This window comes from Abrus precatorius, unplaced genomic scaffold (genome assembly GCF_003935025.1).
Source record: "Abrus precatorius isolate BTA unplaced genomic scaffold, Abrus_2018 Scaffold4, whole genome shotgun sequence".
NCBI classification, from domain to species: Eukaryota; Viridiplantae; Streptophyta; class Magnoliopsida; order Fabales; family Fabaceae; genus Abrus; species Abrus precatorius.
In genome coordinates, this window is record NW_020874384.1 from 18,694,312 (window position 1) to 18,720,205 (window position 25,894).

The window sequence follows — 25,894 nt, forward strand, 5'->3', positions numbered from 1 at the left end:
TCTATTCTGCAATTTTAGAAGTCTAAGGCAAAAAAAAGGCTATTCTTTGGTCTAATACCACTACAAACAGAATCTAAATGGTACTTACTTGTTTATCTTCAGCAAAACCTAGAGACATATTTATACTCAGTCCCAGGGAAAAAATGTTAATATGAGGTTTGACTTCATTTGTAAATAACATTCTTTTTAATTTGTAATCATTGTCATGGGTAGGTCCTAATTCTCTGTAACTAAACTCAGGAGTCCACCGTGGGGCCAAAACCAGGCAAATGACAACTCATAGGGAAACCAAATTTCATGCCATGATAATTTAGAATAATTTAGACACCTTAGAGTCAGACTTGTGAAACTGTCATCAAAAGGGCAACGGAATGTCTAAGTATAATAATCATTGAGAGGTGACAAACTGAGAATGACAAGTCTCTTAGTTAATAGTATAGTGATAGTTTGAACTTAAAAGAGCTACATTGTACATGTTTTTCATGTTGTGCAAACGAAGCAGTCTGAATATACTAATAAGTAGAAAGAATTCTGTCAGGAAATAAACAAGAATTGGTTCATATTGGGCGGCCACATCGTGGGGATGAGTCTTACATTCTTTAAGTACTTTAAAGGCCGACATAGCAGCAACCATGGACCCAGTTCACTGTTTCCTGAGTGCAAGATCAAGATGAAGGATCACTGTTTAATATATCTTAACTTTTGCAACATCACGGTGTATAAGAAATTATTATATATAGTACTTTTTTAATAAAAAAATACAAAATTAAATGTATTAATATAGTAAATATTATAAATTTCAATATATATATATTCTCTTACGTTGTATAGAATGGATTAAAAAAACATGGAAATAAGTGTATTTTTGCACTCTAACAAAACATTTCTACTTTTGATTACTTAATCGCTTAGAGATATTGATTAGCATTTTCCTATAATCAATGATCTATTAATTTCTGATTAATTTTGTTTAACACGTCTTAGAACTGCAATATCTGACAAGTCATATCGTGTAGGCTTATCAGGATTACCACATTCCACATATACACAATACTCACTACACACAACGGCTAACAACACCCAAAAGATACAAATGCCACATTAACTAAAATCGGACAATAGTATTCAATTAACAAATAACTGTATTTGTTATTTTCGGATGTGATAAAAAATGAAAACAATGCAAACTTCTGCAGGGAAAGGTAAAGCATGGATGTAAAGTCATGCATTAAGAAATTTCTGCTTCCCTGAATAAAGTTTATCCTTTGATATGTTAATTAAATCCAAAGCAATTAATAGTAATAAATATTTAAAGTATTAGATATAAATAGAATTTTGCAACCAATAATATGAATAAAATATTTCAACTCTAGTATAAAGTGTGTATTTAAATTTATTTCAACCCTCCTAGTTATAACTTTAAGGTTGAATCCATATTTATATATTTTTCAATGTATTTTCAAACACTCACAGAGTATCAAGTTTAACTGGTCTATTAATCCATTATCCTTAATTTGGAATTTGAGTTTGTAAATAAGAGTAAACATAACCAGAGTTTTATTTTCTTTAACAAATTTAATCGATTCAACTCAGATTAATTTAATATAGTTTAAGAATGCGGAGAATCTTTAAAAAGTTTGAAGTATGAACTTTTTGTACATAATATATTAAGGTTGGTTGTAGAAAAAGGAGACAATACAGAACATGCTATGTATGATGTGAAAAAACCCCCCACAATATACTAATGATTCCCACGTAGGCATTACCAGGACAATATCTACGACACGGATCCGAACCCAATGGACCAGCTATTATATCTTCAAATATTAATGCACTAAATCAGAGTTTTTAGTTGCTAAACACATTCTTTTACTGAAAGAGAGGTCTAATATTGTTTTTCATTAAGGTAATTAATAGTGAAATGATTAGTATAACTTAAATCAACATTGCAGAAGAAGGTCTTGAGCGATATCCTTAGATTCCGGCGATCCTCGCGCTCCCATTCCACGCGACGAAAATCGATTATATTTTCGAGTTAGGTGATGTCTTCGTTGTCATTTGGAAATGACATGCAACGGACCGGCCATTACACGACCCTTTGAGATGTCTTAAAGAAACACAAAAGCCACGAACACCAACGGTTGAGGAATTGAAAAGGCCATAATAAAAAATTTGTGAACTGCAGAGGACTATGCATATTCATGCTCTTAAATATCAGATTTTATTCCCTCTTGAAATTCTAGGTATGGGGTGTGGCCTTGAGACTTTGATTCTAGGGTTAGGGTTCATCTCCATCAACAACCGTTTTCCTCATATTCATTACAAACTAACAAAAGGAACTGATGTGTCACGTGATATACGTGATCTTTATTAAATCGGTTGTTTTAACTTTGATAAAAAAAAAATACTTTTGGGAGTATTGTTAGCCCACTGACGAAGAAATTGAATGTAAAAATTATTATTTAAACTATAACCGACTGTATCAAAAATTATGAGAGATATGGATTAATAATATTTTAAACTGAAACTAGTTAGGATTTATTTTTATTAAATTTCTATAATGTGTTTTGTAATAATGATTAAAGATACTGATTTATAATAAATAATTTATTTATTTATCAAAATTAATAAAAATAATTTATGTCATAAATTTATATCATATTTAAAATATTTATAATATTAAATAATATTATTAATTATTTAAATATTAATAAATAGATAAATAAATTCTAATCTAAACTACCGAACACGTAAATGTAAAAGTTATTATAACTAAAATTATAGTCTTGAATTTAAAATTTAGTAATATATTTTTATTTATTAAAATAGTTATATTAATAAACTATTTATATATTATTTATATAAATATATATTTATTCATCTGATACATAAGTTATAAATTTAAATATTTAATATTATAAGTAATTTTTTAATATAATATAAATGTATAACATCTAATTAAATTTTATTAATTTTAATGATTGATTTATTTATTTTTTATAAATAATTTTTTTATTAATTTTAGTCATTAGAATTGAGTTTAACATAAAATAATAATAATAACTAAAATTATTACATTTATTATACTTTTAATTTGTTAATGTGATGAAGACTTTCTTTTTCAATAAAATTTTATCATATTTAGTATTTTATCCCGAACTCTAAAAAATGAGATTAGTATTCGTAAAAAAAACGTAAAAAGAGTATATATCTAAGGACATATAGTAAAAAAATCGTATATAACAATTATGTATTGAAGATTATAAAACTTAATATATTAATAAAATAAATAAATATATTTTTTAATATAATCTTAATATTTATTAATTTATCATAAATCAAAAAATAATATTTCTCCATCCCAATTTTGTATTCAGTAAAAAAAATTCTTTTTATGACACTAGGATAAGTTTATACTTATGTCCAAATAAATGCTCATAATGAAATCAATTTGATCACAAATGCCTTTAGGCTACAAAAAATTCTGCATAAGATAAGTTAAGAATGACTTTGCCAAAGTAGTTCTGGCAACTCTGTTCAACAAGGAACCTTCCAAGTGGTCAACTGTCTTAATTTATCAAAAATGGGAAAGAAATCATGTTTAGCACACTTACCTTGCAAAATAAAAAATCCTAAATAACAATCAATATTAGTGGTGCAATTAATAGCAATGATTGAAAAGAACTTCATTCTTTTAAATGTACGCTCGCTTTAAAGCTATGAACTTGGCATTTTTTAAATTAACTTTTAGATTAGAAGCATTAACTTTTAGATTAGAGCCTTTACAGAAAAAATAAAATAAAATTCAAGATCCTGTGAAACTACTAAAACTTAGAAAGATGTTTCTTTGACAAACAACAGGTATGATAATCGACAACCAAAATATGAAAATAGCTGGCCCATTCTTAGAAATTTTAATAGGACTCCATTTTCCCTTTCTACCTTTTGAGAAATGAAAGGAAACAGATTCTTCATACACAACCAAAAAGTGTGCATTTTAGAAATTTCCAACCAATTCGATTATACTCTTTTCTAAGATCAAGTTTAAACATCATAAAAACATATTTACCCTGCGGTAGGTTTCATCATATTACACTTATTTTCAGCATTTCATTACAATTTTTTTTAAAAAAAATAAGATGATAATTTAATAATTATATATATATATATATATATATATATATATATTAAAAAAAACTTAATAGCCCCTTATATTTTCCTTCTTTAAAAAATGAGTTAACCCACAAATTAGTGAATCATATTATCATACATTTTAGTCTATAAAAGTTTCAAATCCCTCTGAAAACCCCAGGCCTTCTTACCAAACAATATCCACTTTATATGCTTATATTTATAATCTCTATTTTTTTATTGTAAAATATATACTCTTAATAGTGAATGCACCTTCCAATAATATTTTATTTTTGTTTTTCTACAAATTTAGTGTCGGCAATAATTAATTTTTAAACATTTTGTTATTGATTTTAATATTTTTAAAGATCTAAAAAATTTCAAACATTTTTGTTGTCAATTTTAAAATTCAATTTAAAATATTTTAAAGTCAAAATTAATTGTAGTCATAGCTATCAGCCTATCATGATGAGAATTACATCGAAAAAAAATTCTAAAAACCTCATTTACATTGAGATAATTCAACTACAATATTTATTCATCTCTCAGGGCAAGAATGTATATTAAAAACAAGAAAATAAAATAAAATTTAAGAATATCTGAGAAGTGAACAATGTAATTTACTCTTCAAAAGAATAAAAACTATACAAGTATTTACGTAATGAAAATTTCAAATGTCAGTAGATTTCAAAAACTTGAAGGAAATATAAAATTGAAGGAAATGTGAGCATACATTGCATAAAATATAGTTATACATCGACCTAATAGCAAAGGTTGAAACCCCAACTTACCTTACATGTGATTGTGCTCATTACATGTCATTTCAGTAACTTAAACATAGGCTCTTCGGTTGCCAAATGGCAAACAAGTCCTTTATTATAGTCATAACTCCTCGAAACCTTAGTACCAAAATAGGGTAATGTTACACAGAGATCCGTGTGGGCTCTCTATTGGTGCTTTACTATATCAAATAATATAAATTACGACTTTAAATCAAAGGGAAAACACAGAAATTGAAAAGAAAATAACAATAATAATAATTAAGCAGACTTGAGCGCACAAACACCCGAGCTTTCAGCAGCAAATCCCATCAAATTATATCTTAGAGGAAATGTAAGCAGTCACCAATTAGCTCCTAACAAGTGCCGGCTCAAATTGTCAATAACTATAACAATAACAAGGACAAAGATCAGGCTCCATTAACTAAGACGAATAGCGACTTGTCTCCCAGCCTTTCCCGCCCCTGAAAAAAAAAACAGAAGAAGGAAAATTAGTTTATACTTTATAGCAATGAATTTTCAGTCCCAACTCTTTAAGATTTGGTATTCAAAATTGTCACGTAATGCACTCAGGAGAATACACTAAGGAATGTCATATAATGCACAACACTTTCCAAAAGTAGTTACGCTTACTTAGTTAAGAGTAAGAGTCAGACCCAGTTAAAATTTATAAGCATACTTATTTCAGTACGATTCAGAACAAAAGAATGCGGGAGGCTATGTCCTTTCTTTTAAATGCAAAGTAAAAACTCCTACATTGAAGTATGCTGAGAATCATAAGTGCCTGCGACAACTTCAGGACCAGAATTACTAAATAAACCATGTAGACAATAATCAGTAGAGAAGAAGAGTTCAGGTGGTCACATAACTTTTGACGAACCACCAGGTAGATTTGCACTAGCATCATTTTAAAATCAAACATATTAGATCAAGGCAGGACCAATGATGGCCCCCCGAAGTCCACATAATTTCTGCAATCATTGCTTCTTTTCACCCCAGAATCATGGAATGCAAGGGACTAATGAGATCTTATTGAGTAGACATGATGCATTTTCAGTTTGGAAGTATAAGACTAGTAAAATACAGTTAGTTTGACAAGTCTTATCAGGAGGTACTTCAATTTGAAAAGTCAGACCAAGTCATTCTCTACTGGCTCATTGCACAAGTTACTTTGCACATCTCAAAAGACAATTTTCAAAGATGTAATGTAATTCAACTTCTACCGTCATTCTTTAGTTCAAAAATGTTGCTTGAGTTCCTACAATGTAAACTGTAACTTATGAAGATAATAGCCACCAGATTACAGTGTTTATTTATTTTATTATTTTTTAAAGTTATGACATGTATCATACGTGTAAGAAACAAATTAAGCCAAACAATTAGCCAAGGTAAGGAAGAACATATGTAAAAGCCATACCTTTAACTCCGGTAACTCAATCACACAAGCGCACTCCACAACATCCACCCCAACACGTTCTGTAATAGTGTAACAGAACAACTAAGAATGTATTGAAATACTGATGTTATCATTAAACACTATAAAACGTGCTTCCAAATTAAACAGCCACTTGAAAACATGGTTATAGTGGCAGATCAAACAGGTGCTATGGGTTCATTAGTTACCCAGAAGCAAGCTTTCCAATTGTCTCCCTACTAATGATACATCATGCATGTATTATTAGTCTGAATGTAATAATAAATAGAAAGAAGAAAGAAAATCAAGAATGCTGAAAACACTGCTAGGATTATCTCTTTTGTGGCTCAATAGGACCAGGCCATTTTGATCATTTTCACAACTTATAAAATCTTTCTAATCCATAAACAAACTACAAATTCTTTCCTATATAAGATACACAAACCCTCCTTCCTACAGTATGATATCTAGGCTGGACCACTCATGCACAGCTGTAAAAAGGGAGAAAAATAGCTTTCACATTCATAATGGGTTTTCAATTGTTAGCCTAGAAGAGTTCACGTTGATAAGTTTACCTAGTAGCTTAATTGCAGCACATAATGTTCCTCCAGTGGCAATAAGATCATCTATGACTAAGGCTCGTTCTCCAGGTTGTACAGCCCCTACATGCATCTCCATTTTGTCCGTTCCATACTCTAAAGAATACTCTTCTGAGATAACCTCCCCTGTAAAGATAATTGAAACACAATCATTCAAACAAATCAAAGAACTTCCCCGTCATTGAAATTACAAGAGCATTCAACAACTGAAAAAAAGCAGTTACTACAGAACTTAGAATTAGAAGACTTTATGCAATACAGAGATTCAAAAATCTTAAACCATAATTATATGCTAAGAAGGAATTTCTGATAACGTTATATACAATTATGTCAAAAAGAATAATGAAAAACATATACCTGGCAATTTATTGGGTTTCCTCATGGGCACAAATTTTGCTCCAATAGCTAATGCAATGGGTGGGCCAAATATAAAGCCTCTTGCTTCAATGCCTGCATTGGGTCATGAATGAAGCTATCAGACACAAATTAGCAGCTTATTTTGAGCAAAAGTACAAGAAAATAAACCATCTAGAATTCTAGTGACTCGATGGCTGATCGGTATTTAATTTTGCTTCTACTATATTCTGATTTTGGAATTAAGGAAAAAGCCACTGTGGCAATCTGTATGGAACTCGGTGGATATTTGGTCGTTGAAGAGATCACTACATTGAAAAGAGAAGGTCACAATTATCACTCGTGCCCATAGGCAAGAAAACAATGTTGCCTCACTCCTCACAAATTAAAAATCGTTAATTGAAAAAAAGAGGCGTTCATTGTCATAATATCAAAAGTTGAACAACATAACGGTGAAACTCTTACGCATCTAATAGTTAAATCGCAAATTTGGATCCTCTCATGTCATCAAGTTACATGACAATGTGATGTTATAAGAGAGAAAGATACAAAAACAATTATAGTAGAGCTCCAAACATAACTTTGTCGCGTTCGTTACTAACATGAGATTTTTCTAACTCCAACTATACCCAAATTTGCAATAAAAAGTTGGGGCTACAAGGGAAAAGGACACAGTAAATAAAAGATCGTGAGTAGAACTCTGCATCAGATTTCCCTTGCCCTGACAGAAACAGGTATAACACCTACTAAACATGAAACTATGGATAGAAACAGTACCTGCGACCACAGAAATGTTTTGATCTCTGTACCTCTCAACAAACAAGTCAATGGTGTCTTTGAAAGCCTTCGTATCAAGAAGCAGCGTGGTTATGTCTTGAAACATGATACCTGACACAAACAAAGAAAGCAATATAAGCACGACGAAAACCAGGTCACGTGTCTGGATCAGAAAAAGAAGAAAGGAAAAACCTGATTTAGGAAAGTCAGGGATGACTCGAATTGCAGAGGAGATTCTGGCTAAGCGTGGGTCTTGATCTTGAGCATTATTGGAAGCCATTTCAGAAACGTGCGTGGAGTCACTAGCTGCTCAAGAAAACAAAAAGGAGTGATTATGTTCCAAGAAAGGGAAGAAAGAATGGTTGCTATTGAAGAAAGAAATTACGCGAAGCAGTGGCGCGAAGAGGTGAACGAGTTTGAAAGCGGATCGAAGACGACGACTTTAAATTAGCGATCAACGGAGGAAATCTAAGACGCGCCGGAGAGAGAGAGGGAAGAGTAGCAGTGACGGCTGAAGCAAACAAGGAATTGGAGGAACACACAAGCCTACTTGATTGCATTCTCTTCTCCTCACTTTTTCTCACACATCCTCAAAAATTAAAATTAAAATTAAATTAAATTAAAACATAGAGAAATAAAAAGGATCTGTTGCTTGCAAGTTGCAATTGGAGAGACAGACAGCTCTTAAATTCTGCTTTTATTGGAAGGCAAATCAACCGGATAATAATATGCTTTCTCTCCAAAAACATTCACAATTTTAACTTAATTTTTATAAAATATTTTGATTTTTTTATGAATTATTATTTTAATAGGAAATTAAGGATGGACAATATTTTAATAGAACATATCAGATAAATTAAAATAATAATTTATAAAAAATTCATTTTAACAATATATTTTATAAAACTAATTTTAAATTATGTAATTTTTACACAGATAAAATATTTACTTAAGTTCAACAATATTAAGGATTTGTTTTCCTTTATTTCTTGGCTTTCCATTTTTCATCATTATTAAAAATAATAAATTGTCATGGGAAGGGCGTTATGGTCCGTGCAGGAGTGTCCTTTTTCGTGGTTCATGCCTTGCGTACTCTCTGTTTACTTTTCGCTTTCGCACTCCAATCTTTAATGGGTTGGTGAGGTACATGTTTTATAAGCTGTATTATTTAAATTATTAATAATTAAATTACACATTATATTGTGTATTAATATTTGTATTTTATATATATATTCTATAATTATTTTAATAGTACATGCTTTTATATTAAATATACAAATTAAATAACTTTTTAGAAGGACTGAAGGACTAAAATAAAAGGATTGTGATATTTTTTAAAATTAGTTTTTTTTAAGCCTGTATTTTTTAATTAAGAATATACAAGCAATGAAACATTTTTTTTTATTTTATATATATATATATATATATATATATATATATATATATGCGCGCGTGCGTGTGATAACTATATAGTTGGATAGATTAATTGAACTTATCTAGATTTAGGAGGTCTAAAATAACTAAAAAAAATAAATAGGTAGATTTTTATGGGTCATGTGTGATTGGTTTTAAATTTAAGTAATTTTGAGTTTAAACGTGAGTGTTAATCCAACTCAATGATATCTAACCTAACTTATAATGTGTATAAAAAATCTAAATAATTTAATCATAATTTATATTTTTGTCTCTACTTTGTTCTTTTTTATCTTTATCATACAATTTCATTTTTTTTCTCTCTAATCTCCTCTAGTTTATCTTATTTTTAAATCTTTACTCTCATTCTCATCCTTTATTTCATTGTTTTTTTATTTTTCTTTATTTGTCCGCAAGTATTTTGCTTAAACTTGGTTTTTTTTTCCTATGGATCTTACCCCAATCTTAAGAAGTGAGATGGGGTGTAGAAAAATAAAACAAAACTTTCTGAATTATGAGTAAAATGAAAATATTTAAAAACTGTTTTTACATTTAGATTTCAAATTTTTTTTATAATGTTTAGTTCTTTTATCTATTATGTTATAAATAACAAGAAACTGTTTTAATAGAGATAATTAATTTGTTATAAGTTGTATCATTCACATATATTGTGACTATAATTAATATAGATTTTCTATCGTTACAGCGAGAAATAAATAATTCTTGAAGTTTTATTTATGATTTTTAAGTATATTTTTTTTATTGTTTTTTAGTTAAGAATATGTATTTGATTTTTAGGACAGTAAAATTGTTTAAAATTACTCGTTCATCATCTTAACTAAAATCTTCCCATTTTAACTGGTATCTTAAATAAAAATATGTCATAATATAAAGATATTGATTTAATTTAATTTGACTGAATACAATCATGTCAACCCTTAGATAACCATTATTATATATTTTAAGTACCATTGTTTCATACTATGAGTAGAAATAGATAGTTGCAATATATATTTAATAACAATAATAATTTGAATTTTTCTCTTTTTAATTTTAATTCTTTAAATATTTTAAGTTCAATTAATTTTAAAATTAAGAAATTTTAACTTTGCATAAAAACTACATCTTTAAAGATTAAATCAACTAAATAGTTTTTATTATAATCATTCTGGGCCCTCCATGTATGACATTTGTGCCATGTCTGATCGGATGCATGCCCCCAAAGCCACCGGATTCATGAATATGTCTGTTTTCCTTCTTCTAATTACTGTAATGAAATATGATCATGATCTTTAATGTTCAAGATAAATATCAATCTTTATTGAACAAGTAGATGAGTTAATAAAAAATTATTTTATTTTACTTTATGGAATTGAATTTAAGTTCAGTACATACTACAAAAATTCTGTAGTCGATAAAAAATATTAATTTTAATATAATAATTCAATGATCCATACAATGCCCTCTAATTTTATTTTAAAATAAATATACAATTCAATAATTAAAAAAATTAATTTTATAAATATACATTATAAAATTAGTTTAAATAATAATTTTTTAAATAAACTATTTTGACTTAACTTTATAATTACAAATAATATGCATAAAAATATATAAATTAATGAAATTAAATAAAATTTTCTATTAAAATTAAATAAATTATATATATTAATAAATTTAAGAGATGTAAAACTTTTAAAAGTAATTATAAATTTTAAAAATAAAATTTTATCAAAAATATAGAAATATACACAAAGTAATAAAGGAAATTTAAGTAATAATCTTAATTTCTAAAATTTATAATAAAATTAATAAACATGTAGATAAAAAGTAAAATTATTGTATCATAGAAAAATATAATTCACACATCAATTTTAATCAATTCTAATATAAAAGTATAGATGTGATAAACTATGAATGAAAGTAGTTTTATTAATTAATTATTTTTAAATAGTAAATTATTTTTTTTTAATAAAAAATTTTCATCATATAAAAAAATAATACTTTATTTTCTAAGTAATCAGTACTTTTCAATATAATTTATTTAATATTTTTAATCAATTCAATATAATATTCACCTTTAATGTTAATTATCATTATGTAAATTATAAACTTATTTAAAAATACATAAAACATTTAATACATCACACTTAAGTTTTTCACTGAATAAAATATTTTTTCTTAAATTAATTATATAAAATAATAAATAAAGGACTAAATGTGAAGCAACATGAATGTTAGTTTCATTAATAACGTATTAAAATAAAAATTTTCTTTTTTTATTTTCTTTTGCTCAACGTTTTAACAGTTATTATTATTCTTTATTTATATTAAGGTTGTGGATAATTGTTTCAAACGATTCAAGTAATAAAAATGACAATAATAGTTTAAGAAGAAAGGATTTAAGTGTAAAAATTTTAGTTTGATAAGATTTTAGAAGTTTTAGATATGAAGTAATTTGTAAAGACGTAGTAGTTAATAACGGAATACATCTTTTATTTACAATAATAATATCTATCGAGTTATATATATATATATATATATATATATATATATATATATATATATAAAATGTATGAAGTCTTATATCTAGATGGAGTATACAGATTATAAGAATATAATTTGATAAAATTAAAATAAAACAATTAAAAATTATTTGTTAATAAATTTATTTTAAAGTTTTTGTAATTTTATTATTTTCCTTTTCAGATGATTAAAAGTTATATTATTAATTCTAATGATTTTTTTCACATAATAAAATCATATTAAATAAAATTTAAAGGTTGTATTAAGAACACCTTATGACATGTAAATTAAAAATTAAAGGGCTGAAATATCATTGTAGTATTTAATATTATTACTTTATATAAAATATAGAACAGCTTAAATTAAATATGATAAATTTGTATAGTATTTAGTATTATTAATACATTAAATTACATCTAATTTATAATTTATAATAATAATTTATTATATTTAAATTTTATCTTGTACAATATTGTACATTCTAAAAAAATATTTTAATAATTATAATGCAACCACAACTGTAATTTTAAATATTAACATACAAAAAGTTTTACTAAAAGTTGCAAATCAATAATTAATAAAAATGTTTTGAAAATTATACTATGCTTCTAAACAATGCAAACTTTCAAAACGAAGGCTTAATGCAATATTTCTTGAATTAAATATAAAACATAATAAATTTTGGTAGTACACAAATTTATAACAGATTAGTTAAGAAAAAAGTGAGAGTGCAGATTACAATGCTGAATGTCCTCTTTTTCGGTTCATGAATGTTAGTTGTCTTATCTCTTATTCGGTCAACCAATTTGGGTTTCTGTTGACCCATAACAATTAGTACGACGACTACGAGTAGGGCCAATCTAGAAACTATAGAAAATTATTTTGAGAAGCGCACGTGTGCATTTGGATGCTTCGGGTAGCTTTCTAAATTTTCGTTCTAATAACTTCTAGATTCTTGTCTGAATAGAGGTATTCAAATGCAATAGTTGTTACTTGTTATACCCTATCTTCTCCCTTGTACTAACACCCAGGAGAGTCAAAAGTCAAATCTCTAAAATTGAACTCCCTTCACCTCCACCCTTTCATTAATTTCACATGACGTTTTTTTTAACATAAATATAAATTAACATGATGATTTAAATAAAATAAAATTAATTTTTAGTTCTATTTTAAAACATTTTAAAGTTAATTTTTTACTTTTAACTCTCTAAGAAAAACTCTCAGCTACCCTGAATAATCTGAACTCAGTTGGAACAGTTCATCAGCCACTCGAATCATTAGAAAAAAAGATAGCAATAGCCAATTAAAACTCTACATTCTGGAACCTTCTAAAACAGGTACAGTGTGATCCACTTGTTCGATCTAGTGAAGGCAGGACTGAAAATAGTAGTAACAGCACCCATGTGATCTGGCCCTTTGATTCCTCAGCCATGTAACAAACCAAGGGCGTGGCAATTATTTTTTATTTCTTAATTTGTAATTAAGTTTTCATTCCCTGAATGATGCATGAACGATTCACTTTCAAAGTTGCCAAACAGTACTTAGTTATCCAAGTCGGCTCCTAAGATGTTGACTAAGAAGAGTCGTTGGTGGCTTCGGCTGCTGTGGTGTGGAGTACTAATTTGGACCGCGTACCCTTTTCATCAAAAAATAAGAGAGAGAAAATTTATTATTTTACTTTTTGCTGATTTTGACTTTTGAATCAGAGAACTCGTCTTCCTTACTTCACTTGTACTTGGATTTCTATCACTCACCGCTTCTATTTTTCTTACTTGCTAAACAAAATAATAAAAATAAAAAATGGTAGCAGTTAACAACACTTTATTTGACCGACTTTGGAAAACAATTTTCATGACTAAAACACGTGCTCCACTCTTTCTGCCACCTGTGTTATGTCTTCATCATTAATCTTTTTATTTTAATTTGAATTAAATAATAAAGATAAATCTATTATAAGTTGGGCACTGCGCCTACTTTCTCAGCACTTGTCACGCAACTTCCCTCAATTGTTCACCTTCACTGTATATATAAACCCACCACACCCCAGCCTTCACTCACACTTCACCTCCAAACACAAACACAAACACAAACACACTCTCTCTTCTCTTTCACGCAACAAATGGCTTTGGAAGCTCTCAAATCACCCACCACACCTACACCTTCCTTTACTCCCTTTGAAGAACCCAATCTCAGCTACCTAGAAGCACCGTGGGCCAAGCGAAAGCGCTCTAAGCGTCCCCGCATGGACCCTCCCTGCACTGAAGAAGAGTACTTAGCTCTCTGTCTCATCATGCTCGCTCGCGGCGGCGCAGGCGGAGTCTCCACCGCCAAACCTGCTCTCTCCGATAACGAGTCGGCGCCGCTACCCGCAGCCAATCTCAGCTACAAATGCTCTGTGTGCAACAAAGCCTTCTCCTCTTACCAAGCGCTGGGTGGACACAAGGCCAGTCACCGGAAATTCGCCGGCGCCGCCGAGGATCACTCGACCTCCTCAGCCGTGACTACCAGTTCTGCGTCGAACGGTGGTGGTAGGTCCCACGAGTGTTCGATCTGCCACAAGTCGTTCCCCACAGGACAAGCCTTGGGAGGACACAAGCGTTGCCACTACGAAGGCGGTGGCGGTGGCAGCAGCGCCGTAACTGCCTCGGAAGGAGTGGGGTCCACCCACACAGGGAGCCACAGCCACCACCGTGAGTTCGATCTGAACCTCCCAGCTTTTCCAGATTTCTCAACAAGGTTCTTCGCAGACGACGAGGTTTCAAGCCCTCTACCATCGAAGAAGCCTCGTCTTAATTTGACCATACCCAAGATTGAAATCCCTCAGTACTAATCAGTATCTCCTAGAAAAAATTCAGCTTTCTTTTTTTAATTAAATTATTCGATATTAATTTGTTGCTGTACATATATAGTGGTTGGAGCTTATTCGCTAGTTTTAGAATTTATATTGTACTTTGACAGTGGTAATTTAATTCAATTCAATTCATTTAGTTATGGGAATGGAATTATCTAGAATCGCAATCATGAAATAGCAGAGCCGCGTGATCGGTGTGGCATATCTTTCTGTGACGGTTTTTACTGTTGCTACAGGTCACACAAAAAAACAGCCACGGTCCCCCTTTCTACTAAAAATAAACATTTTTTAATAAAAACTTTGATGATTAAGATTGGGAATGAATATTGAACAGTGATTGAGTAGCTGGGCCTGGGTGGATGACATGGGAGGAACACGCCGGATGTTTCGCGTTTGGTGTGAGGATAAGAACGAAAGTTTCGGATTTGGCCATCTACTCGCTGTGATGATAAGGACACGTGGAATTACTTATCCTCACGTTGTTGTTATTGTTGTTGTTTTGAATTGTTAGATTCAAGAATGCCAACTATTTTAATTTTATAGCATTCTGGTTGTTGTGACACGTTATTTAATGGTCCTAATTCAGATGGCTCAAGGCCAGAGTTTTGGTCTGATACGCTTTACATACGCATGAGCATAAATGAGTTTAAGCTGCCTTTAACAGGTGTAAGATTTAGCTAGAAAAAGGCAATTGGGTTCATTGTATTGTAAGTGTCAATTATTTACCATACTTATCTTAGTCTTCCTTTTCGCTCTCGCAATTGCTATGCCACAGTCACACGCGGTATCCAACCTTAGAATTGGTAAATACTAAAAGAGAAGGCGTCTTTTAGTTGGTTAAGGAGGTGCCCAATTTTATACTCAATTCTGGTGGTGTCGAAGATTCGCATTAAATGAACCATATTCCTTGTAGGCTTTCAACTTTCAAGTATCAACTCTATGTACCTTCTCCCTTTCCGTGTTAGCGGAAAAAAACGTCCACGTTAAATTAGTGTTCATACTGGGAATCTGGAATGTTTTCCCTTTGGCAATCAACTAACTCGTGCATAACGCGTTATTTGCATGTTTTCTAAATGCGGTTTCACACGAGCGTTAAGACAGTTTTTATATACTTCTCGAATGATCATTTGTTTATCATGAATTCAATATATAGTAAAATTTATATATGATAACATGTTAAGTTCGTTGTTAACAAATAAGTTTTATTGTCACTTAGTGATGTACTATCGTATAATTTATTGGATTCGATATTTGAGCTCTCAGTTTCATTGAATAATATGTATTCTACTACATTATTGAATGATTGTGCAGATTTCTTATATCCCAATATTAAAGTTAAGATTTAATTATTAATAAAATTTATTTAATAATAAGTTTAGATAAGAATAAAATATTCAAACAAGGTTCGCACTCAAAATGTGGGTAAGATATTTAAATATGGCTATCTACTTGTTAATGTAAGATGACTAATATTAAATTCAAAATCTTGGTCAGTATTGTTATAGCCAACTAATTTTAATTGACAATTCATTTGAAGATATTCGATAAAGCCATGCAACTCATAATGTTATAGAATATTACATGTGGACTTTTTTTTAATATATATATATATATATATGAAGTTACTCTAATAATGTCAAAAGCGTATATTATCAAATAATGTAAACATTTTCCAGTGTTTCATTTTAAAAAATATATGTAAATTGTCTGCGTTAACTTTTTTTTTAATTGTAATTTTAGCTTAGAATAATCCAATCTATCACTGATCCTTAATTTCTCATATTTGTTTCATATATAACATTGAACCAATGTTATATATTAATTGGTTCAATGTTATATATTAATTAAATCACATTATACTGTATAATAATATACTGAACCAATGCTAACTTTGATGATTTTTGGACTTGGCAACAGGGCAAGATGTTACTCAAATTGGGACGTGATTATTTAATAATGATAATATATAAAATATCTAACCTAAGTCTTATCCCTGATGTTGAGGCCATGTGCTGGGTTGGATGGATAAGAACCAGAGACTATGGAAGATTGCAAGCCTAATGAATTCGGCTGAAAACTCGTTTGTTGCAATGGGAGAGATTCGTCTAACTTTTCAACTGCCATGAATGTCTTTGCACAATCTTCTTGCGGGTCCACGTTCTTCCAATTTTGTTTTTCTCACTTCCTAAGGCGGCGCCTTGATGCTTTAATTAGAAGCTACTCTACAATGATGTGAAAATTTATAGACAGATATAACAGTTATAAAATTAATGTATATTTCTCTAACAAATAAAAATAATTAATGCTTGATTGTATACAGATGTTTAAAATTTTAAATATATGTAAACTGATTAAGGTATGTATGTCATCTAATGATTCTTCTGTATAGGATTTTTTTTAACATTTAATGATATTGGACATACAACACTGGAAATTCACGAATCCTGTCAGATATGTGTTGACCTCATCCATTGTTGCATCAGATCACACAATGAACATCGTTCCTTGTCTTCTGGAACAAACATATATAATCAGGGTCGATTCAGTGAACAGTCAATTCTTATCTTGTAATCCCTCCGACACCTTGTGCTTTATCTGATTATTGATAATTAATGTTAGCACGATTTAATTTATCAGAATTAAGCAGAGCAAATGGATTAAAGGTGGAATCAAATTGTATAATAATGATAACTGATAATTAAATGACAGTATGATCCTAAGAAAGTTTCATTGAGAGAGGAACAAGAAAATAAAAGCCCTCCTTCAGCAATTTGTTTTGCTTCAGCACTTTATAAAGACATCTTCCATTATGAACGATATTTTGAAGATGTATGAATTAAGCTAAATAAATTTATTTCAAAAAGTAAAACATTTTCAATGTTTACGTTTTATTGTTGACAAGATTAGACTCTGAAACCTTAAATCAAATTTCTTATTATTTAGACTAACACGTGCATGGTAATCGGTGGTTAACTTTTCCTGCCAAGAAAATGACGAAAAAAAGTGAAAGCCAATGAGTACCGACTGTGCTCCTTTCAGCATCGTAGAGTAATTTTACACAATCAGAAGAAGAAAAAAACGTGTGGTTTTTTTTCAGTGACATAGCATTAGCAAGTGCAACCCCTTACTCTTAAATATTACATTGATGTTGCGACGTGAAACGTAGTTTGTTTGCATTCATGTGGTCTCAGCTGCAGCCATCACCAAACACGTGGCACTCATTCGGACACGGACATATCCAAAATTAGATTTAGAAAAAAGACGAAAAATTATATATATATATATATATATATATATATATATATATATATATATTCTTCATAATAATGCGATTAATTAAAAATTATTACGTGTTAATTTTTTTAATCACATCATCACTTAAAAAATTTAAAAAGATTATAATTACGCTAAGGATTGGATGACAGAATGGCAGCACGCCAACCCAGTGACATGAACTTCGGATTTCTATAATTTTTGTTATTAACCAAAAAGAAAAGAGGTCTTTGATTAAATTAACTGGACAGATGGAAAGTGATAATCCTTGCAAAACTTGCTCCATATAATCTGTAAATAAAATTTTCGAGATGGTTAATTGTGCTAATTGATCCAAACAACCCTTTATACACAATATCCGTGACAAATCGAAGGAAAAAAAAAGCAAAGGGATCTGAAACCCTCACAAATCAAAGAAAAGACGCATAATCTTCATTAGACGGGAGACAATTGGGGGGAGTAACGTGCTCAAGCTATAGATTTTAGGAGATAAGGCAAATACCCAGTATCCTTTTTTAGGTAAGCAAACTAAATTTTGTTAAAACACTTGAGTACAATCAAAAGAGTTAGTAGCTTATATTATCCTTTCAGGTCCCCATTTGTAAGTCACCTTTCTGCGATGGTTAGAGATGGTCGTTGTAGTTCCTGTTTATGAATCTTCCACTTCCTTCGACAACTTTTGACATTGGCTTCTATGCAGATTCAAAATAAGGAACTTGAAACAACAAATGATATTGGTAACCAATGGCAAAATAGCAAAGCATAGTAACTGCAAAAAACAAAGATAGACGGTAGACTAAGAGATTAACAACAGAAGTCAACCTGTTTTCGAGCCACTTCTTGCTCCTTTCTTGGCTTGTTACCCTTCACTTTCCACTGCGACAGGAATGAAGCCCTTTGCTTAGCTTCCTGTAATATATTTTTAGAACTGATGTGAACAAAAAATATTTTAACGCATCAAGTGTTCCATAATTTGAATTTTTTGAGAATCAACATCTCTTAAGACTTCCAAAACTTCAAGTTCTCACCTCAATGCTTTCGTCTTGGCTTCATATTCATTCATTGGCGAAACAATTTTCTAGAGTCAATCATGTATTCAAAGTATCAACAAATACTTTTATCTCAGCTGAAAGGCCGAACAACATCATCTTCTGGTATTTTATCTTGTTAGAAAAAAATAACAAATTATATGAAACGAAAAATAGTAACATAACAATGCTTATCACCTTAAGCATTAAAAATTAAGCGCAAAGAGGGGAAGAAAGTACTTGTTAACTTGAGAGATTGGTATGAGAAACCCACTTTCAATTGATTAAACGAAATTTGAAGTTGCATGGCTCTGACTTTAGCACATTGAATGTTGCAAGTTGGGAAAACAAGACGGGGTTATGTGTATTGAATGCCTCATGATTAGAGTCTAGCTAGATCTTTTTCAGAATTCTGAATTTCAATTGCTTGAGAATTATGTGTGAAAGTTGTACAGTCTAGCCTTGGAGACATCTTTAGATTATTTATGAAATAAAGGACATTTATTTACATCCTGGACAGCAACATTCAGTTGTTGTTTCACGAGAGATCCATCTTGTTTCAACTCAATTCAGATGAAGGTTGGTCTTCTTGTGGTGAAATTGTTGGGACTCAATTTTGAGTGATTCTGATTGCCATACATGGCCACTATAGTAATGAAAGACCAAACGAATGGTTGCATTTTGTAGACTAAAAAGCAGCAGCTATGATTCCATAAAAAAAGCGCATTAATAATTTGTGAAACAAATACATAAGTCGCTTAAATCAACAGTCAATCAGACCTTGCAATGTAATTTTCCTGGGAATAAAATGTAACTATAGAATTAGAAGGAAAAAAAATGTAATAAAATAGTGTGAGAAGAATGAAAATAAGAAAACAGGAATTCATCAGTAAGAAAACGATTACTTAATCAGTATTGGCTTTAACGGAACACACGGGATAAAAGACGAAATCAAGTTGAGACATTGTTAATTGTTGTCAGCCACCAGTATACTTCTGATTGAATCATCAAATTAACATAAAGTTAGGGTATGTTTGTTTTCTATTTTTAAAAGAGTTTTTAATTTTTTTTCTAAATATAGTATAAATTTCATACTATATTTAGAAAAAAAATTAAAAACTCTTTTTAAAAGAGAAATCAAACATATCCTTAGGCTATGTGGTTTTAATTTTATACAAGTAATTTTATACTATATTTAGAAAAAAAATTAAAAACTCTTTTTAAAAGAGAAATCAAACATATCCTTGCTATGTGGTTTTAATTTTATACAAGTAATGCACAGTGTTGAATAGTAGTGTAATAAACCATAACAATGAAGAAATAGAAAAGGCCAGAGTGAGAGAGCATATTATCCATTAATGTGTGCTGAAAAGTTTCCACGCCCCTTTAATACATCGCTCATTCTTTGAACATTCATTTTAGAATTACATAACCACTGGACTGCAATTATCCAAGGGCGTTCCTTCTATATCCATTTTAATTAATTGTCAATTTTAAAATCACGAAAACTCAAATAATTACATTCATCATGCTCATTATTAGTTTAACTTTCTCAGTTGCAAACACTAATGACATATAATTAATTTGTATATATTAATAAATAAATATAAATTAATGACGGATCAAATCTCAGTTATTCTATTATTAATTATTAAATAAAATTTAAGAATATTGAATTTCATAAAAATCCTTTGAAAATTTTAGAAAATAACATGATTCTATTATATTTTAATTTTCACCCTTTAAGTCACGTGTGATATCAGTTTTAGTAGCTTTTTTATTATAATGTTAACCATTTATATATTTTTTATTTTTAATTTATATAAATTAATATTATGTCATATATTTATTATATTTGTATTGATTATTAGATAAATTTTAGAGTAAGAGACTTTAATAATTAGAAAATAAAAATATTAACTTAAAGGACTCATTTTAATAAGCTAATAATATGTAATATTCTATTAAAAATACTTGTTACACTTTTATAAATTTAATATAATGAATGTATTTTTTCAATAAAAATATAATATTTTTAGATGGTTAAACTAAACAAAATTCATTAAAAAATTATGAGAATAAAATATTGAAATTAAAGAAATTTATTATATATTGCAAATAGAAGTATAAAGACTAAAACATAAATAAAATAAAACAGCTATTAACATTCGTCATGACTCAACAGCTTTATCAAAAATATTCTTTTAATGTTCAAATTTTCAATTATTTTAAAATCACAAATCTATCTTTTATATGAAATATTTTTTTAGTTAACTTTCTCAACGCACAATATTTAAAAAATTAACATATACTGCTCAAACTAATACTTGTAAGACAAAACATTTAAAGAAGCATTCTTTTTCTTCTTCTTTTTAACTTGTTATCAGTTCTCTGGCAGATTCCACGCCCTAATAAGGGCGAAACTTATAATTCTGTTTTACAAAACAGCCATAAATTCCGTACGTAAGTGCCATCCCTAACCCTCGAAAGATTGTTAAAATATTTGGAACTTACTTTTTCATCTTGAGAGAGAGAGAGAGAGAGAGAGAGAGAGAGAGGAGATGATGATGAGCTGCAACGGTTGCAGAGTCCTCCGCAAAGGGTGCAGCGAAAGGTGCATCCTGAGGTCATGCCTGCAGTGGATCCAATCCCCTCAAGCACAAGCCCATGCAACTCTCTTCCTCGCTAAGTTCTTCGGACGCACCGACCTTATGTCTTTCATTTCCTCCGTTCCCTTTAACAAGAGAACCGGTTCGTTCCATCGTTATTTCTTCGTGTCATTCCATTAGTTACTTTTTTTTTTCTTCTGGCATAACATTATTTGTTAATGTTTCTTCAACAGCGCTGTTTCAGTCTCTACTGTTTGAAGCGTGCGGACGAACAGTTAATCCCGTCAACGGTGCTGTTGGACTTCTATGGAGCGGTAACTGGCACGTGTGCCAGGCTGCCGTCGACACCGTGCTCTCCGGAGGCGTTATCCGGCCGTTACCGGAGTTTGCGGCCCCGATCTTCGGCGAATCGGATCAAGAGTGTTGCTACAACAGCACAAGTTCAAAGAGAGGCAGCGATGATATCATTAGCGACAATGAGAAAAAGCTTTTGAATCTTTTCGTGTGATTAATTAATTAAGACTGCATTTTATATTATAATTAAATACAAGTGTATAATGTAATGTTAGAGCTTAGACCCTCAGGGATCGATCGAGACGGAGATTGGGTTCTCCAACTCTAAGTGGAATTATGCTAAAAAGACATTAGAAAGAAAGGAGCTACCTTTCGAAATTGTATGTACGGAAATGAGTTTTGGTAAAATTTTGGCTCAATTTTAATGATTCATCGTTCTTGTTTAATTTTGTGTTATCATAATTTCTATTCTTTTTCGTAATTTCGCTTCTTCCGGAACTCAAATGTAATTTGAAACACGCGAAAGGAGGAGGTAATTAGGGAAGTGTAATTGTCGGTTTGTGTTATCTTCTGTAGCAATGTGACGACGTGCGAGGGCATAGTCTGGACCGTGCAACTACATCACACGAGGTTTGTGCAACAGCTGAGTTTTATTGGAAATGTTTTTTTGTTTGGTACCGTTAAGGTTTGAGAATATAATTTTACGATAGATGTATATAAGAAAATAAAATTAATAATGTACGGAATCATATGCTAAATCAAACTTCAGTGGTTCACATAATTAAATTAGAGTTTTAATTATTCATTAGATTTTGCATAAACTAGGGTCGTCAAATACAAGCGAAACACCTGCACCGGTGCCTGCCATGTGGGTATTGATTCTGTTTCCATAAACTGGGATTAGGCGAGTTGTGTCCAATATTCCACTCATAAACTAATGTTTTGTCTTCCATGAACCGTACCGTTTTAGTTTTCCAACCAGAAAAACGTTTTAAAAGTCGTAAGATTAGCTCAAATTTTGATTAGAGGTCGTAAAATTGGATTTAACTTATATGACGCTTGAGAGCCATATGAATTTTTTGGGTCCAAATATAGAGTCGGGGTGAGATACTTTAACCCACTTTGGGGTGATGGTTGGTGCATTACTTTAACGTTACGCCGCATGTGTGTCAGAAAAATTGAGGAATCGACACGAAAGGAGGTCAAAAAGAGATGGGAGATAGCTATTTTTTCTTAGGATTTTGCAGAGCAAATCCACGTGATAAAAACGACGATGGTGCGGTGCACGTCAAACATGGATTTCCTCCACTAGAAATGGGTTCCACGCCAAAAGCCACCATACACCATAGTCTTACTTTGACATGAAATGCAAAGAAAAAACAATGTAAAGAAAATACTTTCCATATTTAAACTATTAAGATTTATTTATTTTTATTATTGTATATACACATTCCAAAAATAAGTTTTAAAATATAAAGAGATTCATTCTATTTTAGTTGCAAAACAATACTCGATCTTTAAGAAGAATGGTTTTTTGGTTTATTTTTATGCTTTAATAATTTTATTTTTATCGTTATTTTGTAAAATTAATATGTTAATTATTTTCTTAATTCTGATACAAAACTTTGAACGTAATGAAACGAATACCCAATTGAGTCGCTTCGCCGCGTGTCGCAACATGTCTTGTCATTGTGGATTCCTAAATTACTCATCAAATCCACCACCGCAAATTAATCACGCCCCGGTGTCTACGTGTCAAGCATCGGAGGGTTTTGATTCATCAATCGTCGTATTCATATATATGGAGACAAAATAATAAATATGCTGTGGGATATAATCTTTTTGGAAGAAAAAAAGTCAAGAATAAAATGAACAAAAATGTCATTTCATTTGAAAATTAAGATTCATTGAGTATCGATTAGCATTACAGTAAAGTTTGCCGGCACCAAAAGTTAATAACATGTTAAGCTTAGCTGAATGAAGGAATTAACTCCTTACATTAACATTTTAAAATCAATATTTTTAAAATTTTAAATATGTTTCTATTCCCAATATATTTGCAGCACTTTATTTTGATTTTTTTCTAACACAGTCTTACAAAAATGAATTGTGTTTCATTCTCTCAATTGACATTATCAATAATTAAAATTGCTGAATTTGAAAAAGAAAAATACTGTTTGTACAAATAATAGAACTCTTATGAAAAAAACCGGTTGCTTTTATAAACTAAGATCGCTTATAAGTAATTGTGACTTCATGATACTCCAATAGTGAAACTCAACTTAATATTAAGGCATCGGTGATTGAGATAAGAGATGCTCTAAGAAATGGTTTCCTTCCTTTTGTTTACATTTTTAATATTCTTCCAAGTCTTGTCGAAGGAAATGCTCACAAAAATGAATAAGGAAGGAAGATTTTTTTACCTGGTAACTCATATTCAATACCAAAGCAACGGTTTTTCGTCTGATAAAATTTGAGATTGTAACAAATATAAAATCAAGATAATTAATAAAAAGTTAAAACTCAATAAGATCACATGTTAAACTTAAACATTTATATTACTTAATAATTTTTGTTATGAGATGCAAGATTAATTAATTAACAGTTAAAATATCTTATGTTATCTTCATGATTATGTATGATAATTTTTTTATAATTTAAATATTTATAAATACATTATTTAAATTTTATATTTATTTATATTTTAAAAGTATATTACTTGTTAAAATAAAAATAATATAATAAAATATTTATTATTTTATATTTATACAAAATTTTATAAAACTAATTTATTTAATAAAAATCCACAAACTAACAATTAGACTTTTCAACCATAAGTTTTATAAAAAATTACTAAATAATATTAATATCTTATTTCGACCAATAAAATATTTATATATTATTACATTTCTTAACTAGCAGTGGTAAATCACTTTAACAAATGAACTGCTACAACTTTATACAAACTTTACCATATAATGTAAAAAATTTAAATCTTAAAAACATTAAACTCTTATATTATAAATTTGAGTTTTTATTCCTAAATAAAAGTATTTTTAAAAAATATTATTTTCCATATCATACTCCATATATATATATATGCTAATAATTTTTAAAATATAATTAATATCTGAAGGTCATATCAATAATTCCTTTAAGACACTTATTAGGCTTTTTTAAAACTTTTGTTTAGGGGCTAGACCGATATAAGCTAATTGCACTTTGCATTGAGCTGCTAACGAAAGGTTTTGTTTCGGATATAAGCCCAAACAAATAAGCCCGTCAGAATGACGTAAGGTAAACAAAATTAAAAATGGAGCACCCACTTGCGCCGTGAAAAAAAGAAGATAGAGCACCCACTAATTTTTGTTCACTAAGCCCTGTCTTGAGAAAACTTATTGACCAAAAAAACAAAAGAGCAGAACTTCAAAATATCCGTCTCTCTATTTTAGAGTAATACAATTGTAAAAAGTAAATAATTTTTATAACAAAGACAAAGACGAAAAGTAAAGAATAATGTTAGTCATTCAGCTTATTGTTTAGGTGAATAAAGTAGAAACAAGAGAGAGAGAGAAATATACTTTTTGGAACAAAATATCCTCACATTCATCTTCTCTTACATATTATTTACATTTGCTTTTTTTTTTTAATCTTTTTTTTTCTTATCACATCATTTATAACATTCTTATTTTTTTTTCTCTCCTACTTGAATCGATTCCACACTCTTTTCTGGAGCGCTTAGTAGAATGACAATGCCGTAGCCCTTGGAAAACTTGCGTCACCTTTGCTTTCGCAATTCCCCACTGACCAGTAAGTAATCAATCACTTAGGATTTACCTTTGTTGT

The 25,894-nt window shown here is 29.9% G+C and overlaps 3 protein-coding genes across 4 annotated transcripts; 2 read left to right on the forward strand and 1 right to left on the reverse strand.

Moving 5' to 3' along the window:
• Positions 1 to 4,846: 4,846 nt before the first annotated feature.
• Positions 4,847 to 8,749, reverse strand: LOC113864787 (adenine phosphoribosyltransferase 1-like). Of its 2 annotated transcripts, none has more exons than XM_027498899.1 (7): positions 8,440 to 8,747; positions 8,247 to 8,360; positions 8,055 to 8,165; positions 7,281 to 7,373; positions 6,900 to 7,049; positions 6,328 to 6,386; positions 4,847 to 5,374 (listed from the first exon to the last, which is right to left on the reverse strand). In XM_027498899.1, exons 1-7 carry the CDS (start codon positions 8,612 to 8,614, stop codon positions 5,321 to 5,323), a joined length of 756 nt encoding a protein of 251 aa, XP_027354700.1. In that variant the 5' UTR covers positions 8,615 to 8,747; the 3' UTR covers positions 4,847 to 5,320. The 2 variants fall into 2 exon arrangements, with proteins under 2 accessions (XP_027354700.1, XP_027354699.1); XM_027498898.1 differs by having other exon boundaries at positions 4,981 to 5,374; positions 8,247 to 8,363; positions 8,440 to 8,749.
• Positions 8,750 to 13,982: 5,233 nt separating this feature from the next.
• Positions 13,983 to 16,135, forward strand: LOC113864821 (zinc finger protein ZAT10-like). The gene has a single exon (XM_027498964.1). The coding sequence runs from the start codon at positions 14,113 to 14,115 to the stop codon at positions 14,821 to 14,823; it is 711 nt and encodes a 236-aa protein (XP_027354765.1). The 5' UTR covers positions 13,983 to 14,112; the 3' UTR covers positions 14,824 to 16,135.
• A 5,573-nt stretch (positions 16,136 to 21,708) lies between these two features.
• Positions 21,709 to 22,273, forward strand: LOC113865980 (LOB domain-containing protein 38-like). Its single transcript, XM_027500826.1, has 2 exons — positions 21,709 to 21,896; positions 21,988 to 22,273. Exons 1-2 carry the CDS (start codon positions 21,710 to 21,712, stop codon positions 22,260 to 22,262), a joined length of 462 nt encoding a protein of 153 aa, XP_027356627.1. The 5' UTR covers position 21,709; the 3' UTR covers positions 22,263 to 22,273.
• The last annotated feature ends 3,621 nt before the right edge of the window (positions 22,274 to 25,894 follow it).